We start from the raw sequence: 13832 nt of genomic DNA, 5'->3' as shown, positions 1-13832 counted from the left end.
GCCAACCAACCATGCACGGGAGGTGATCTCTAAGAGTGATGAGCCCGGAGACCTCTGCCTTTCTCCTTGGGGACCTAACCACACAGGGTCAAGTAGGACATCAGATGACATGTTAGTCACAGTTCAAGAGCTAATGCTGCCCCGTTGTCTTCTACAGGTAGACCAACCCATCTCCAAGGACATCAGAAGCCAACATGTTAAAGGTAAAGTCAAGTCACAAAGTTTGCTTCCAAAATCTTCTTGCGTTTTTGGTTCATGGTCACGGATTTTCTTAAACAAGGTGATCTATTGAATTTCCATCCTTCATGAAACAACTAATTTTAGAAAGAGTCTCACATATCCTATGCTATTTTATCTCTTGACCTTATCGGCGAAGAAAATGATTGTGACATCTCATATTCCGTGTTGTGCAGTTTCACAAAGAAATTGTTTTAAAATGTGTGGATTGCATTAAACATCTAACTAAGTTATTTTTCTAAACATATCCCCCCCCATCAAATCACAACAGGTTAGAAATTTGATTTTTAAGTGCTGATTCATTAGTGTGAAGACGGAGAGTAAAGCTGTAGGCACAGCAGCTCCATTTGGGGATGAAGATGCTGGCAGGAGGCAGGAGGGAACCAATCGATCTCAGTCGTGCTGGAAGCACAAACAGGGGACAGCAAAGGAATTCGATAGGATCGGAGCCATCATAGCCCCTCAGGATTCCCCGGGAGCCCTCGTCTCCCCGTACAGTGTCCGACTGGGACACATGACCATCCCGCGGTTTGTACTGCCCAGTAACGGAAGCATATCAAATTTACCTTTGAAGTGTCTATCGCTATGTTCCCTGACATAGTCCCAATACCACAGCTCCTTTCACGGGAAAGTGTGACAGGGGTCCTAACGGGAAACAGATGGCACACCCAAATCGGAGTCATCTAAGGAGGTTTATTGACAAAGGGGCGATTGACTCGGGCGCCTGGGTGTCGTCGGGGAAGGACAAGGATGGTGCTGGAGCCGGGGGTAAAGCAGTGGCACTGTCACCACCCCCGGGCCCAAACCGATGAGGGGACTGTGGCCGAAGACCAGAAGGGGCACACTGCCTTCAGGGGAGCAGTGACCTGCGGTGGAGGGACACCACCAGGCCAAGCGGACCTCACCAAGTGGAGGCCAAGGGACTGCATGCCCAACCTCCCTCTGATCTCCGGGGACTTCCCAGGGGCTGAGCCCAGCCACAGAGCAGAGGACAGGGCAGCCCACAGGGGACCCATACTGGCTGGTCCTCCGGGCGGAGGACGCGGTGCAGGAGGGGGAGGAGGGACCTGGAGGAGTGAAGAGTAGACCACCGCAGGAAGCGCCCGCCGTGGGAGGAACCAGGAGAGTAGCCAGAGCCCGGGCTCTGCCACGCCCTGGCTGTGTGGCCGCGAGTCCCCCGACCAGCTGAGTCTCGCTGCCTCGGTCACGTGTGAAGTGAGCCGAGCTTTCGGGACTGTTCGGCTCAGGCACGTGAGCGGGGGAAACAGGACGCTGCAGTGGGGGGAAGGGCAGCGGTTCCCCGGTTCACTGTCTGCAGTGGGGGGAATGACACGGTTCCCCTGCTCACTGTCTGCAGTGGGGGGAAGGACACAGTACCCCGGCTCACTGTCTGCAGTGGGGGGAAGGACACGGTTCCCCGGCTCACTGTCCGCAGTGGGGGGAATGACACGGTTCCCCTGCTCACTGTCTGCAGTGGGGGGAAGGACACGGTTCCCCGGCTCACTGTCCGCAGTGGGGGGAAGGACACGGTTCCCCGGCTCACTGTCTGCAGTGGGGGGAAGGGCACGGTTCCCCTGCTCACTGTCTGCAGTGGGGGGAAGGACACGGTTCCCCGGCTCACTGTCTGCAGTGGGGGGAAGGACGGCGGTTCCCCCGGCTCACTGTCTGCAGTGGGGGGAAGGACACGGTTCCCCGGCTCACTGTCTGCAGTGGGGGGAAGGACAGGGTCCCCGGCTCACTGTCTGCAGTGGGGGGAAGGACACGGTTCCCCGGCTCACTGTCTGCAGTGGGGGGAAGGACACGGTTCCCCGGCTCACTGTCTGCAGTGGGGGGAAGGACGGCGGTTCCCCGGTTCACTGTCTGCAGTGGGGGGAAGGACACGGTTCCCCGGCTCACTGTCCGCAGTGGGGGGAAGGACGGCGGTTCCCCGGCTCACTGTCTGCAGTGGGGGGAAGGGCGGCGGTTCCCCGGCTCACTGTCCCCGTCCTGCACAGCCTCGCCACTCCCTGGCTGCCTTCCACCCGGTCCCCGAGCCCCCAAACATGCGGGGGCTTTCACAGCGGGGTCACTCTGGTCCTTAAAAGTGACAACAATTCCAACGCTCACGGCATTCAACCGGGTTCTTCCCAGTTCATTACCTGGTGGATTCTACTCCTTAGGAACAGCAGGTGAATTAGCAGAGGAAGTGTTTTCACGCCCCCTGACGTGGAAAGAGATCAGGAGCAGAGACTGATCCCAGACCAGGCCGTGAGCATCTGATATGCAAACGTTCCAGTCACAGTAGGACCCTCGGAGATGTTCATTGAGAAAAAAAGTTCTGGGGAGAAACCAGACAGGAAAAGGACTTCGCAATTCCTTTTTTTTTTTTTTTTTTTTTTTACAGTTCATTGTAGATATCCACCTTTATTTCTTTGATTACAGAAGCTCTTTCGGTCATCATATTCCCTATCAATATGTCCATTTAACTGTTTAGACGGTTCTGATCCCAAATATAATCTGTGATTGGGCGTTTGTCACCTCTCACCACCAAGCTATTCTCAGACCCCCACTGGTGTCCTACACGTCAATTCAATTAGGACGCAGCCTACCCCGACGTAAGCTGAGTGAGATCCCACAGCTGAAGGGCTCAGCCTGCGGGACCCCCCCCCCCCCACGGATGACGCCAGTCTCAAGTCCAGACTGTCACCTGCTTCTGACTGACTGGCTACAGACCGGGGGCTCCCACAGCCCCCTCCATGGGTGACTAATTAGCTAAAGTGGCTCACAGAATTCAGAGAAACATTTCATTGACTATGACTGGTTTGTTATAAAGGGTTATAACTCGGGAGCAGCCAGATGAGAGAGAGGCCCGGGGCTAGGTGTGAGGGAAAGGTGAGGAGAAGGAGAGGCCACGCTTCCTCAATCTCCACGTGCTCACCGAACCATCAGCTCGCCAGACCCTATCCTTTGGTGTTTTTCTAGAGGCTTCATTACATAGACAAGAGTAATTAAATTATTGTCCACAGGTGACAGATGTCCATGACCAGCCACTCTCCCTTTCCAATCCTCTCATCGCGTGGGGGGGTCCACCAGCAACCAGCCCCATCCTTGGGTGTGGTCTAGACCCCGCCCCACTAACATAGCGAAAGACACCTTTATAGCTCTCACCACTTAGGAAATTTCAAGGGATTTAGGAACTCTGTACCAGACACAGGGGGACAAAGACCAAATATATATTTCTTATTATAAATCATAACATCACAATTATCCATTCATTTCCTTTCTCTACCCCATTGCCCCCTCTCACAAAGATACTGGAGTAACTAACAAAACCTTACGTAGTGAGATAGAAAATTAAAATTATTAAAAAAAAAATCTAGATAGTCTATATGACAAAGATAAAGTTCAGGACCCTCAGGCACACATCACGGCATTCTTTGAAGATTAAGATATTAATTTGCCTCTGAGCTTCCCGGTAGTCTAAGCAAAAAAGGGATCATGCTTCTTGATGTATACTGATTGCCCATAACACCAACAGCAAACCAAGTCTTCAAGGAGAGCAACAAGGACATATATTTCAGAGTTAAGTTAGTGCTGTCAATTTTATAGGGGATGTTGGCTGGTGTATGGGTACCATGGTTACAAAAATAGGACTGTGTTTTTAAAAATAGCTCCCAGTGTACTCTGAGGGCTTAGTGCAGAAGGGACCTCAGGGGAGGTTGTGGGGAATTATTTCCTTTGCATCTTCTACACTTCCATAATTGACGTTTCTCCATTACCACCTCGAGCTCCAAGGTACTACACAGAGAAGGAAGCCGAGTGGGGGAATTAATATGAGTGGCCCCCATTTCTAAGACCAGGCACTTTGCTAGAAAATGCTTCAATGATTTATGTGTTTATTACAAACTTCTGCGTTTTTTGATGCAAACACATTCTCAGATAATTTATTCATTCTCATAAAATGTCACAAGAAGAAACCATATCGGGCGGTTCAGTCATGGCCGGATTTTATGGTGATATTTTTCATGAAGTTGAGCAGTTATAGATTTATGTTAATGTACGTTGCATGTCATTTTTCTTGCCATCATATTCTGACGTTATCTGGAAACTGTCAGAATTTAAGAACTTGTCTTCCCTGAAGCTTGACTTTATTTTCATTTCTAACAGAAATGGATAAAAGTTTTACTTAAAGGCAAAGTGTGTGTGCGTGTGTGTGTGTGTGTGTACGTATAGATATAAAAAATAAGTTATTTGTGATGAACCATCATCATTAATCACAGATGCAGAAGAAATCGTCTTCTTTTCAAATGCGTTAGCTGTGACATCCAAATGCGGCGTGGCTTAGCTCCTGAGGGCTGAGAATAAAGGAGGCTACAGTGGGTTTCTCTTTGCCTTAGATGTAAACCTAGCTCAAACTCTAAGCCAACTTCCTTTGTAGTGACAAACAAACCATGCACACAAGAATGAATTGATAATGAAGTACAAGAAATACACCACCCAAGAGGAGAAAGAGAGAATTAGGCAGAGGTCGCTGAACATGTACGTCTAGAAGCACAAGCCTGGTTGAAAAGAAGAAAATAGAGTTCCATATCATGCTATCCAAAGACCTTCCCAAGAAGTGGCTTTCAGATCAGTTTAGACGCCTGAGGAGTTAGAATCAGAGACGACAGTAAAGTTCATTGGGTTCAACTCCCCTCATTTTACACCAGGAGGTCTAGCAAAAACAGCGGTTTGCTCAAGGTCACCAAGCAAATCGTCACAACCAGAACCAGAACTCACTGTTCCATCAACATCGGCAGTGGTTCCAGAGTGCTACTCTATGTGCTAGTATCTAAAACGTATTCTGCAAAGTCCCCCAACCACCCCCAGCCCCGGCCTTGTTCCCTGATAGCCTGCTCCGCCCCACTGTGCACCCCAGTTCAATGCCAAAGACATGACTTGATGGATGATACTGCCCCCTACCGGTGGAACACAGCAACACAAAATACTGCAAGAAAGAGAGAATTGGGCATCTTCCTTCACAGACTTAAATTTATTTAAGACGCAACCCCTGGATCAAAAGCAACAGAGGCATTAATAACAACATCCAGCTCAAAGTTCCCATTATAAACTTTGTAGAAACCACTCATTAGTGAGACGGCAGGGCAGTGTTTTGTCTCACCGCCACACAGAGAAAACAATGAGGCCCGGAGAACAGGAGAGCATCTCACGGCGGGTTGACGGGGCCCCTGGTTCTCCAACAGAGGAGCAGAAAGGAGCCACAAAGAGAGGAATTACAAAACAGGCAGTGGCAGCACTCAGTGATAACTGCCAGGGTAGAAGGTCACCTTGTTTAAGATGACTCTGAGCCAGGGCACTGAGTCACATAAGACGTTTAGAGCACAGAGCACCCACAGTCTGGCCAGTTCTATGTTAAGTTTTGTGGAAACTCAAGAAAGAGTGCAGGGAGGCCTCACAGGACAAGGAGCGCTGGACTGAGGAGTGAGCCGGTGACCTCGGGAGCAGTGAAGCGTTGTTGGTGGTGCTCAGAAGCAGCTAAGATGGGGTTCTGGAAATGCTGGACTTCGGGACAAGGAGCCCGGGGTTCAAATCCCAGCTGTAGCGCTTTTCAAACGTGAAATCTACAAGTATCTTCCCTCGCCAGGGTTAAGTTTCCAGGTCTATAAAATGGAGAAAATAGCGCCAATATCATATGATATTCGTCTGTTTTAAAGGTGATAACCAGCCCAACATCTATAGCACAGTCGCTAAGACGTGGTACACCCTCAACAAAGGGGCATTGAACTAGTGTGTCCCAGAATTCTTTCCCCCTTCCTTACCATCTGCCATCCGCCCAGAACTGGGATGTCTTCCTGACTCTCTCTGTAGCCCGAGAGTCTGTCTAGTTGGTGTGTAGCATACGAAATAAGTCTGTTCTAGATAAATATTAAAATAAGCTAGACTCCTCAGTCACAGAGACCATAGCTTTCCCGACATTGTTTTCCCTACAGTAAATCCACAGCACTGTGTCGGGCACATAGTGGATGCATAGAAAATATTCATTAAGTTAACTCTAAAATGTGTTCTATTTCTATTGCATATTAGATAAGCATTGCTGGGTGTCACACGACCACCAAAGGACAAGCCTGGGACCCTCAGCCACACAGTCCCACAAGGTGGGGACCTACAGATGGGCAAGTCAAGTAGCCTGGGTTGCTTCTGGCCCCTTCTTGGCTCCAATTTTTTTTTTTTTTTTGTATTTTTCCGAAGTTAGAAGCGGGGAGGCAGTCAGACAGACTCCCACATGCACCCAACCAGGATCCACCCGGCATGCCCACCAGGGGGCATTGCTGTGCCCATCTGGGGCATTGCACTGTTGCAGCTGGAGCCATTCTAGCCCCTGAGGCAGAGGCCACAGAGCCATCCTCAGTGCCCGGGCCAACTTTGTTCCAATGGAGCTTTGGCTGCAGGAGGGGAAGAGAGAGATAGAGAGGAAGGAGAGAGTGAAGAGTAGAGAAGCAGATGGGCGCTTCTCCTGTGTGCCCAGACCAGGAATTGAACCCGAGACTTCCACACGTCAGGCTGATGCTCTACCACTGAGCCAACCAGCCGGGGCCTTGGCTCCGATTTTAAACTCAGGCAAATCATCATTGGGCCTTAGTAGCCCTCCTATAGAAATATATATAATAGGACGCAATGGTCCCTGGGATATTGTGACTCCCTACATGTAGTTTGTGCACAAAAGGCCACCCGTCCCATAGCCCATGCCATCGTCCTGCAGTCTTAGCCGTCCACCTCACCCCGAGTGCCAGCCTTCCTCCGTTTCCCAAGACGCCCAGGTCAGCAGAAAAGACGGTCTCCTCAGGCCCATTTTGGAAAGATGTTTCTGTCCCACACTCCCCACTAACCCCACAGTAAGGCTGTTCAAGTACATATTCAAGTACACAATCCTAAAAAACTGTACTTTCTGACCTTTTCTGGAGATTTGTCAGAGCGAGTAGGTCCCTCCCACATCCTCGACTTTGCCTCCTTAATTATTCCCCCCTCCACTCAAGGAGAGATTTAAGCAATCTATTGCTGAGATTGATTTCTGAGAGTTCAGCGGACTTGGAGAGTTTTCTCAAATGGGCCTTGTCAAATACATATTAACTACATGGATCATAAGTTGCTTCCTAGGACTCTCCCATAGTCAGTCATCGGGACACCAAATCCTAATGGTTCCCTTTCATATATCAGAAAACTCTTAGACATAAATACTGTGACTGAGGCCACACTTTATACAATTTTATCCTGAGTCCATTTCTTTACTTATACTGAAGGTCTATTACTAAAAGTGTTGATTTCCATGATCGTGCTTCATAACTGAAAGGTATCATATATAGTTAACACAAATTGAATGGTAGCTAAGTAAAAAACAAGTATGATTTTATTTAATCCTAACCATGCAAGGAGTTACACTTTGTTATCTGCATTCTATGAACATAGAAACTGAAGTCCAGAACATTTAAATAACTTGCCCAGAGTTACTCAGTAAGTGATAGAGGTAAGACCAGAACCCACTTGAATGACTTCAAGGATCCTATTTGTGATCATTCTATTGTGTCATTGTCCTTTCTATCAAGAAATGGATTCAGCATCAGCCCTGCGTGTGGAAGTCCTGGGCTCGATTCCAGCCAGGACACACAGGAGAAGTGCCCATCTGCTTCTCCACCTTTCCCCCTCTCCTTCCTCTCTGTCTCTCTCTTCCCCTCCCGCAGTCAAGGCTCCACTGGAGCAAAGTTGGCCCGGGCACTATGGATGGCTCCATAGCCTCCACCTCAGACACTAGAATGGCTCCGGTTGCAGCAGAGCAATGCCCCAGATGGGCAGAGCATCGCCCCTGGTGGGCATGCTGGGTGGATCCCTGTCGGGCACATGCGGGAGTCTGTCTGACTGCCTCCATGCTTCTAACTTTGGGAGAAATAAAGAGACAGATTCTTGGATCCTGTATGTCTTCTTTTCCAACTGTATAAATCACAGATAAGGATATAGGAGCTCAGAGAGGACAAACAATTCGTGTTCAGTCACTCAGTTCTTTAGTAGTAGTACCAAAACCAGGTCACAGGCAGTGATAAATATTTAATGACTGAATCTCTGAGAGCAACGTGTAAGAACAAAGTTGGAGGACTCACACTACTCAACTTCAAGGCTTACTATCCAGCTGTCACGATCAAGACAGTGACAGTGAAGAAAAGACATAGATCACTGAAACACAATAGAGAGACCAGAAATAGACCCACATAACCCACATAAATATAGTCACTGATCTTTGACAAAGAAATAAAGACAATACAATGCATCAAAGTTTTTTTTTCAATAAACAATGCTTAGAACAACTGAATAATCACGTGCAAAATATAAATTCTAGACACAGACCTTACACCTTTACAAAAATTAACTCAAGTAGAAAGAAAACCTTTAAGTGAAAAATCAAAACTATAAAACTCCTCAAGCCTGACCAGGCAGTGGGGCAGTGGATAGAGCATCGGACTGGGATGTGTAGGACCCAGGTTCGAGACCCCGAGGTCGCCAGCTTGAACGCGGGCTCATCTGGTTTGAGCAAAGCTCACCAGCTTGGACCCAAGGTTGCTGGCTCAAGCAAGGGGTTACTCGGTCTGCTGAAGGCTCATGGTCAAGGCACATATGAGAAAGCAATCAATGAACAACTAAGGTGTCACAACAAAAAACTAATGATTGGTGCTTCTCATCTCTCTTCGTTCCTGTCTGTCTGTCCCTATCTATCTATCCCTCTCTCTGACTCTCTCTCTCTGTCTCTGAAAAAAAACAAAAAGAAATAAAACTCCTCGAAGATAACAAAGAAGGGACCCTAGATGACTTGGGTGTGGTGATGACTTCTTAGAGCACCAAACACACGATCCATGAAAGAAATAATTGATAAGCTGGACTTCATTAAAAGTAAAGCTGCTCTGTGAAAGACAATGTCAAGAGACATTACCAAGAGACATCAGCCCTGGCCGGATGGCTCAGTGGTAGAGTGTCAGCCTGGCGTGCAGAGGTCCCGGGTTCAATTCCCGGCCAGGGCACACAGGAGAGGCGCTCATCTGCCTCTCCACCCCTCCCCCTTTCCTTCCTCTCTGTCTCTCTCTTCCCCTCCTGCAGTGAGGCTCCATTGGAGCAAGGATGGCCCGGGCGCTGGGAATGGCTCCTTGGCCTCTGCCCCAGGCGCTAGAGTGGCTCTGGTCGCGGCAGAGCATCGCCCCCTGGTGGGCAGAGTGTCGCCCCCTGGTGGGCGTGCCGGGTGGATCCTGGTCGGGCGCATGTGGGAGTCTGTCTGTCTCTCCCCGTTTCCGGCTTCAGAAAAATACAAAAAAAAAAGAGACATCAGACTAGGAGAAAATATTTTTAAAAGACACACCTGATAAAGGACTATTATTCAAATCATACAAAGAACTCTTAAAACTCAGCAATAAGAAAACACACATTTTCTTTAAAAAAATAAAAGTGGGTCAAAGATCCTAACAGACACCTTCCCACAGAAGACATACAGATGGCAAACAAGCACATGGAAAGAGACATGTGAAGAAAAACAACGCACTACCACTGCACGATATTAAAATGGCCAGAATCCAGAACACGGACCACACCGCACGCTGGCAGCCTGTGGAGCGACAGGGCCCCTCATTCCCGCACTTCTCTCTTCACGGTGGATACAGGCACAACACACTTTTCAACTTAATTTGCTTCAGTGACGTTCTTCTCCGTCCCTCTCTGAAGTCGAGATGGGCAGCAACTCGATACAGCCAACCCTGATCCGCACCATCTGGAAGTTTTGGGGGGGGTGAATAAATACTCCCACTGTGGCACATTTCAGGGTACCAGTGTGATTGCTGAACACGGCGCTGGGAAGAGCTGCCATGTCACAGCATTTCCACAAAATAGAGGTAAATGACTTCAACAGCAAAGGTACTAGTAAAAATGTAGTGGGCTGCTTAGGGAGTCCTGGGTTCTGAGCATGCGCTACCTTTGTGCTTGCTCTAACATCAGTGTGCGTTTCTATCATTTATTTCTTAAGAATGGCTGTGTTTATCATCGCAGCATTGTTCCCAGTGGCCAAGACTTGGAAACAACAGAGTGCCCTTCAACAGAGGACTGGATAAAGAAGATGTGGTGCATATATATACAATGGAATACTACTCAGTCGTAAGAGATGATGACATGCTATCATGTACAACAACATGGATGGACCTTGATAACATATTGAATGAAATAAGAAAATCAGAAAAAGCTAAATACTGTATGATTCCATACATAGGTGGGACACAAAATTGAGACTCATGTACATAAACAGGAGTGCAGTGGTTACCAGAGGGAGGGGGAGGGGGATGGGGGAGAGGGAGGGGAATGGAGGGAGGAGGAGGGGTATAAAGAGGGACAAATATGAGGTGACAGAAGATGATTTGACTTTGGGTGATGGGTATACAACACAATCGACTGTCCAAATAATGTGGAGATCTTTGCCCAAAATCTATGTACTCTATTTGACCAATGTCACCCTGTTAAAATTAATCTTCTAAAAAAAAAAGAATGGTTGTGTTTAATAAAGACTACATTGCAAAAATCCCTGAAAATGGTAACAACCAGCTCTTGTAAAAGTTGTTACAAGCTGCTCGGGATGGGACGCGCCCCAAAACGTCTCGCGATATTTCCTTCTTCTCTAGGAATTTTGAATTGTAATTCAGCCCCACAGACCCTCTGTGAGGCTGAAAAATCCTTCATGGTTTCACCCTAACGAGTCATCGAGGTCATGGTCAGACTGAGTCCAGCAGATGCTACAGCCATGCTGCGCTCACCTCCCTCCGTTACCTCACAAGAAGCAACAAACTGGGCAACTGAAATGAAACCCATCTTGTCTCTGAGTGCGGAGCCCGTGAGGACGCGCTCGGATGGTGCCAATTACGCAGGTGGCCGCCAGGTGGCGAGCGTGCCAGCCCCATCCCACTGAAACTGCTTTATTTGATTTTTAAGATGAGAAAGACCTGGAAGAAGAAATATTTGGTCTTCTTGTGTGACAGTCATGAAACTTTCATGGAGTTTTAAGAATATTTGTGCACTTCCTCGGGAGGGCAGGTTGCCATATTTCCTCTAATTTTCCATTACGCACCAACACTAGGAAGAGAAGGTATGCAATAAAAGCCATGAACTTGACGTGCTCCAAGTCATTTAATTCCACACGCGAATGCCCATGAAGGAGTAGCCACTCCTCGCTTTTCCAGAGGAGAAAACTCAGCCAGTTCCTCAGTCCATTTGTTTATTTCACAAGTATTTATTGAGCACCTGCTATGATTCTGCCCGTAGTAAGCAGCAGAACCAAGATTCAAATTCAAGAAATTCAACTCTAGTCTATCCCCTTCCGTTATCCCAAATATCTGAGGTGTTGTTCCTTTATTAAACAAGCCCACACACACACAAAAAAAAAAAAAAAAAAACAAAAAAAAAAAAAAAAACCTAGAACCTACTTGTATTGTATCTGGATTATTTTCAAAGCCATGTGACAACATGACACATTGCGTCACCTGTACAGCGTGGTTTTCTTACCTGTGGAGTCCCTGAAGTCTACCTCTAACTCTCAGTTCGCTGAGTTTTACTTATAGAAGCAGCAATTTTCATCCAGTGTGCCTCAAGAATTTTTAAAGCATGCAATCCCTGACTATTTAGTCAGGGGCACTGACCTCATGGTCAGATTAAGAAATGACAAGCACCCAACACAAGAGCCATCCCGTGTGAATGAATCAAAATGACACCTATTCTTTTTGTCGGATTGGCAAAGTATATATATATATATATATATATATATATATATATATATATATATATGTAATTTTGGTGTGCCACAGACTTGAGTAATTAGTTTCTGTGTACCATGAGATGAAAAAGGTCAGAAGTCGCCGCCCTAAGCGATGAATAAGAGAAGCATGAAGCTGTAAATTACCGCCAGTAGGCACATTTGATTTGATGTAGCTGGAAGCCTCGGGGGTTTCTGTCGTTGCCGCTGGTAATGTCGTCCACAAATGTTTTCAGTGAGGGAAGCTAAATGACGCCAGGGAAACCCGTACAGGGATCATGAAGACACAGAACACTCGGGCTGTTTATCAGAAAGATGCACCGTGGCTGAGACAAGGTTGTTGCCACAGCCCATGAGACTCGTGATATGGGCACCCCCACCACCACCTCATCTCACCCCAGGGCCTTTGCACTTGCTGTTCCCTCTGTCAGGAACACCCTTGCCCAGATATTCGCAGCATGTGCCCCCTCGCATTCCTCAGGCCTCTGTTCTCATCAGCTATCTGGGAGGCCTTCTGGGGTCTGCCTAAGAAATGGCAGCCCCAACCCCGTGTCTCCGTCTGCATGCCCTGCTGTCCCTCACCCGGCTTTGATTTTCTTTGTAGCACTTGTCATCACCTGTCACATACGCATTTGTTTGTTTGTTTTCTGCCTATGGCCACTGAAATGCAAGTTATGTGGGAATAGCAGGTTTCCCTTTTTTTTTTTTTTTTTTTTTTTTTTGCTATTACATTCCCCAACAACTGCATCAATACAGGTGTTAAAAACGAATCCATGCTGGACACATGCTATGCGCTCGATACTAAGTCATTGACCAGAGGAAGATAGATGTCCTTCTCTCAGCTCGCAGCCACTGAAGAGAGTGAGGTCCATGTCCCTGAAAGCATAAGTGGAATGTTCCCATTGAGTTTCATCCAGACCCTCGGTCTCTTCACCGATCGGTTCTTCCAGCAAAGCGACTTGATCCCCGTAGATACAGTGGCCGCTGTGAGGAAAGGCCTCTCGGGAAGCCAACTCCAGCTTCACAGGGAACGCCTTCCGCACGAGCAGGCAGAGAGCGCCCGGGAGCTCAGGAGGTGGCACCAACGCACAGTAAAACGAGGGCGAATTGATTTTATGGTTTCTAATTTTGTGCCTTAAGAAAGCATCACGGGGGGTGGGGGTCTAGCCTTTTTTTTTGGGGGGGGGGGGCAAAAGCCATTAAAATAGCCAAAGATACAACATCAACTGTGTTGCTGCTGTTGGTGAGATAGGTCCCGGTCACGTTTTGTGTTTTTACAACGCCAAGCACATCAGGGGGTCCCCGTCTGCCGGCAGCGCTTGGACTCCCGCAGAGCAGCCGCCTGCCTGGCTGTGTACGGTGCGCTCTTCCAAACAAAAGCAGGACAAGGAGAGCGGCCATTCTGTTCAGGGAGGTGGTTATTTCAGACCTGGAAGCCCCGCCCCCGGGAGTCACCCAGACGGTACGTACTGTGTGGGGTTGGGTTGAACTGGTTGGCTGGTGCTGGTTTCAGCTGCTGGGTCTTTCCACAGAAGGAAATTTGAGGGGAGAGCTGATGGGAAGGAGATGAAGTGGAGACCCCCACCTCCACCCCATGACATGGTGATGAGCCGAAACCAGCCCCCAGCGCCCCGGGACCCCTAGGAGTCCGCAGGGGGAGCACCAGGGATCCCTCGGAGCATAGTTAGAAACCACAGATCTAGCCCAAGCTTGGCTCACAAATAAGGAAAGGAGGCCCAGTGTGTAGCCACCCAGCCCGGCCTCAGGTGAGGCATAGTATCCTATAACGGGAGGG

The 13832-nt window shown here is 48.3% G+C and overlaps 1 protein-coding gene across 1 annotated transcript in view; it reads left to right on the top strand.

Moving 5' to 3' along the window:
• The window catches only part of CLNK (cytokine dependent hematopoietic cell linker), a 194935-nt gene that overhangs the window by 137707 nt on the left and 43396 nt on the right, over positions 1-13832 (top strand). The window contains exon 20 of the mRNA XM_066385009.1: positions 158-203. Coding sequence (XP_066241106.1) covers positions 158-203 — 46 coding nt within the window. The remainder of the gene's footprint in view (positions 1-157; positions 204-13832) is intronic.

The sequence above is a fragment of the Saccopteryx leptura genome, chromosome 5, assembly GCF_036850995.1.
Source record: "Saccopteryx leptura isolate mSacLep1 chromosome 5, mSacLep1_pri_phased_curated, whole genome shotgun sequence".
NCBI classification, from domain to species: Eukaryota; Metazoa; Chordata; class Mammalia; order Chiroptera; family Emballonuridae; genus Saccopteryx; species Saccopteryx leptura.
Note: the sequence above shows the minus strand (reverse complement) of the source record. Positions and strands in the feature narration are given on the sequence as shown.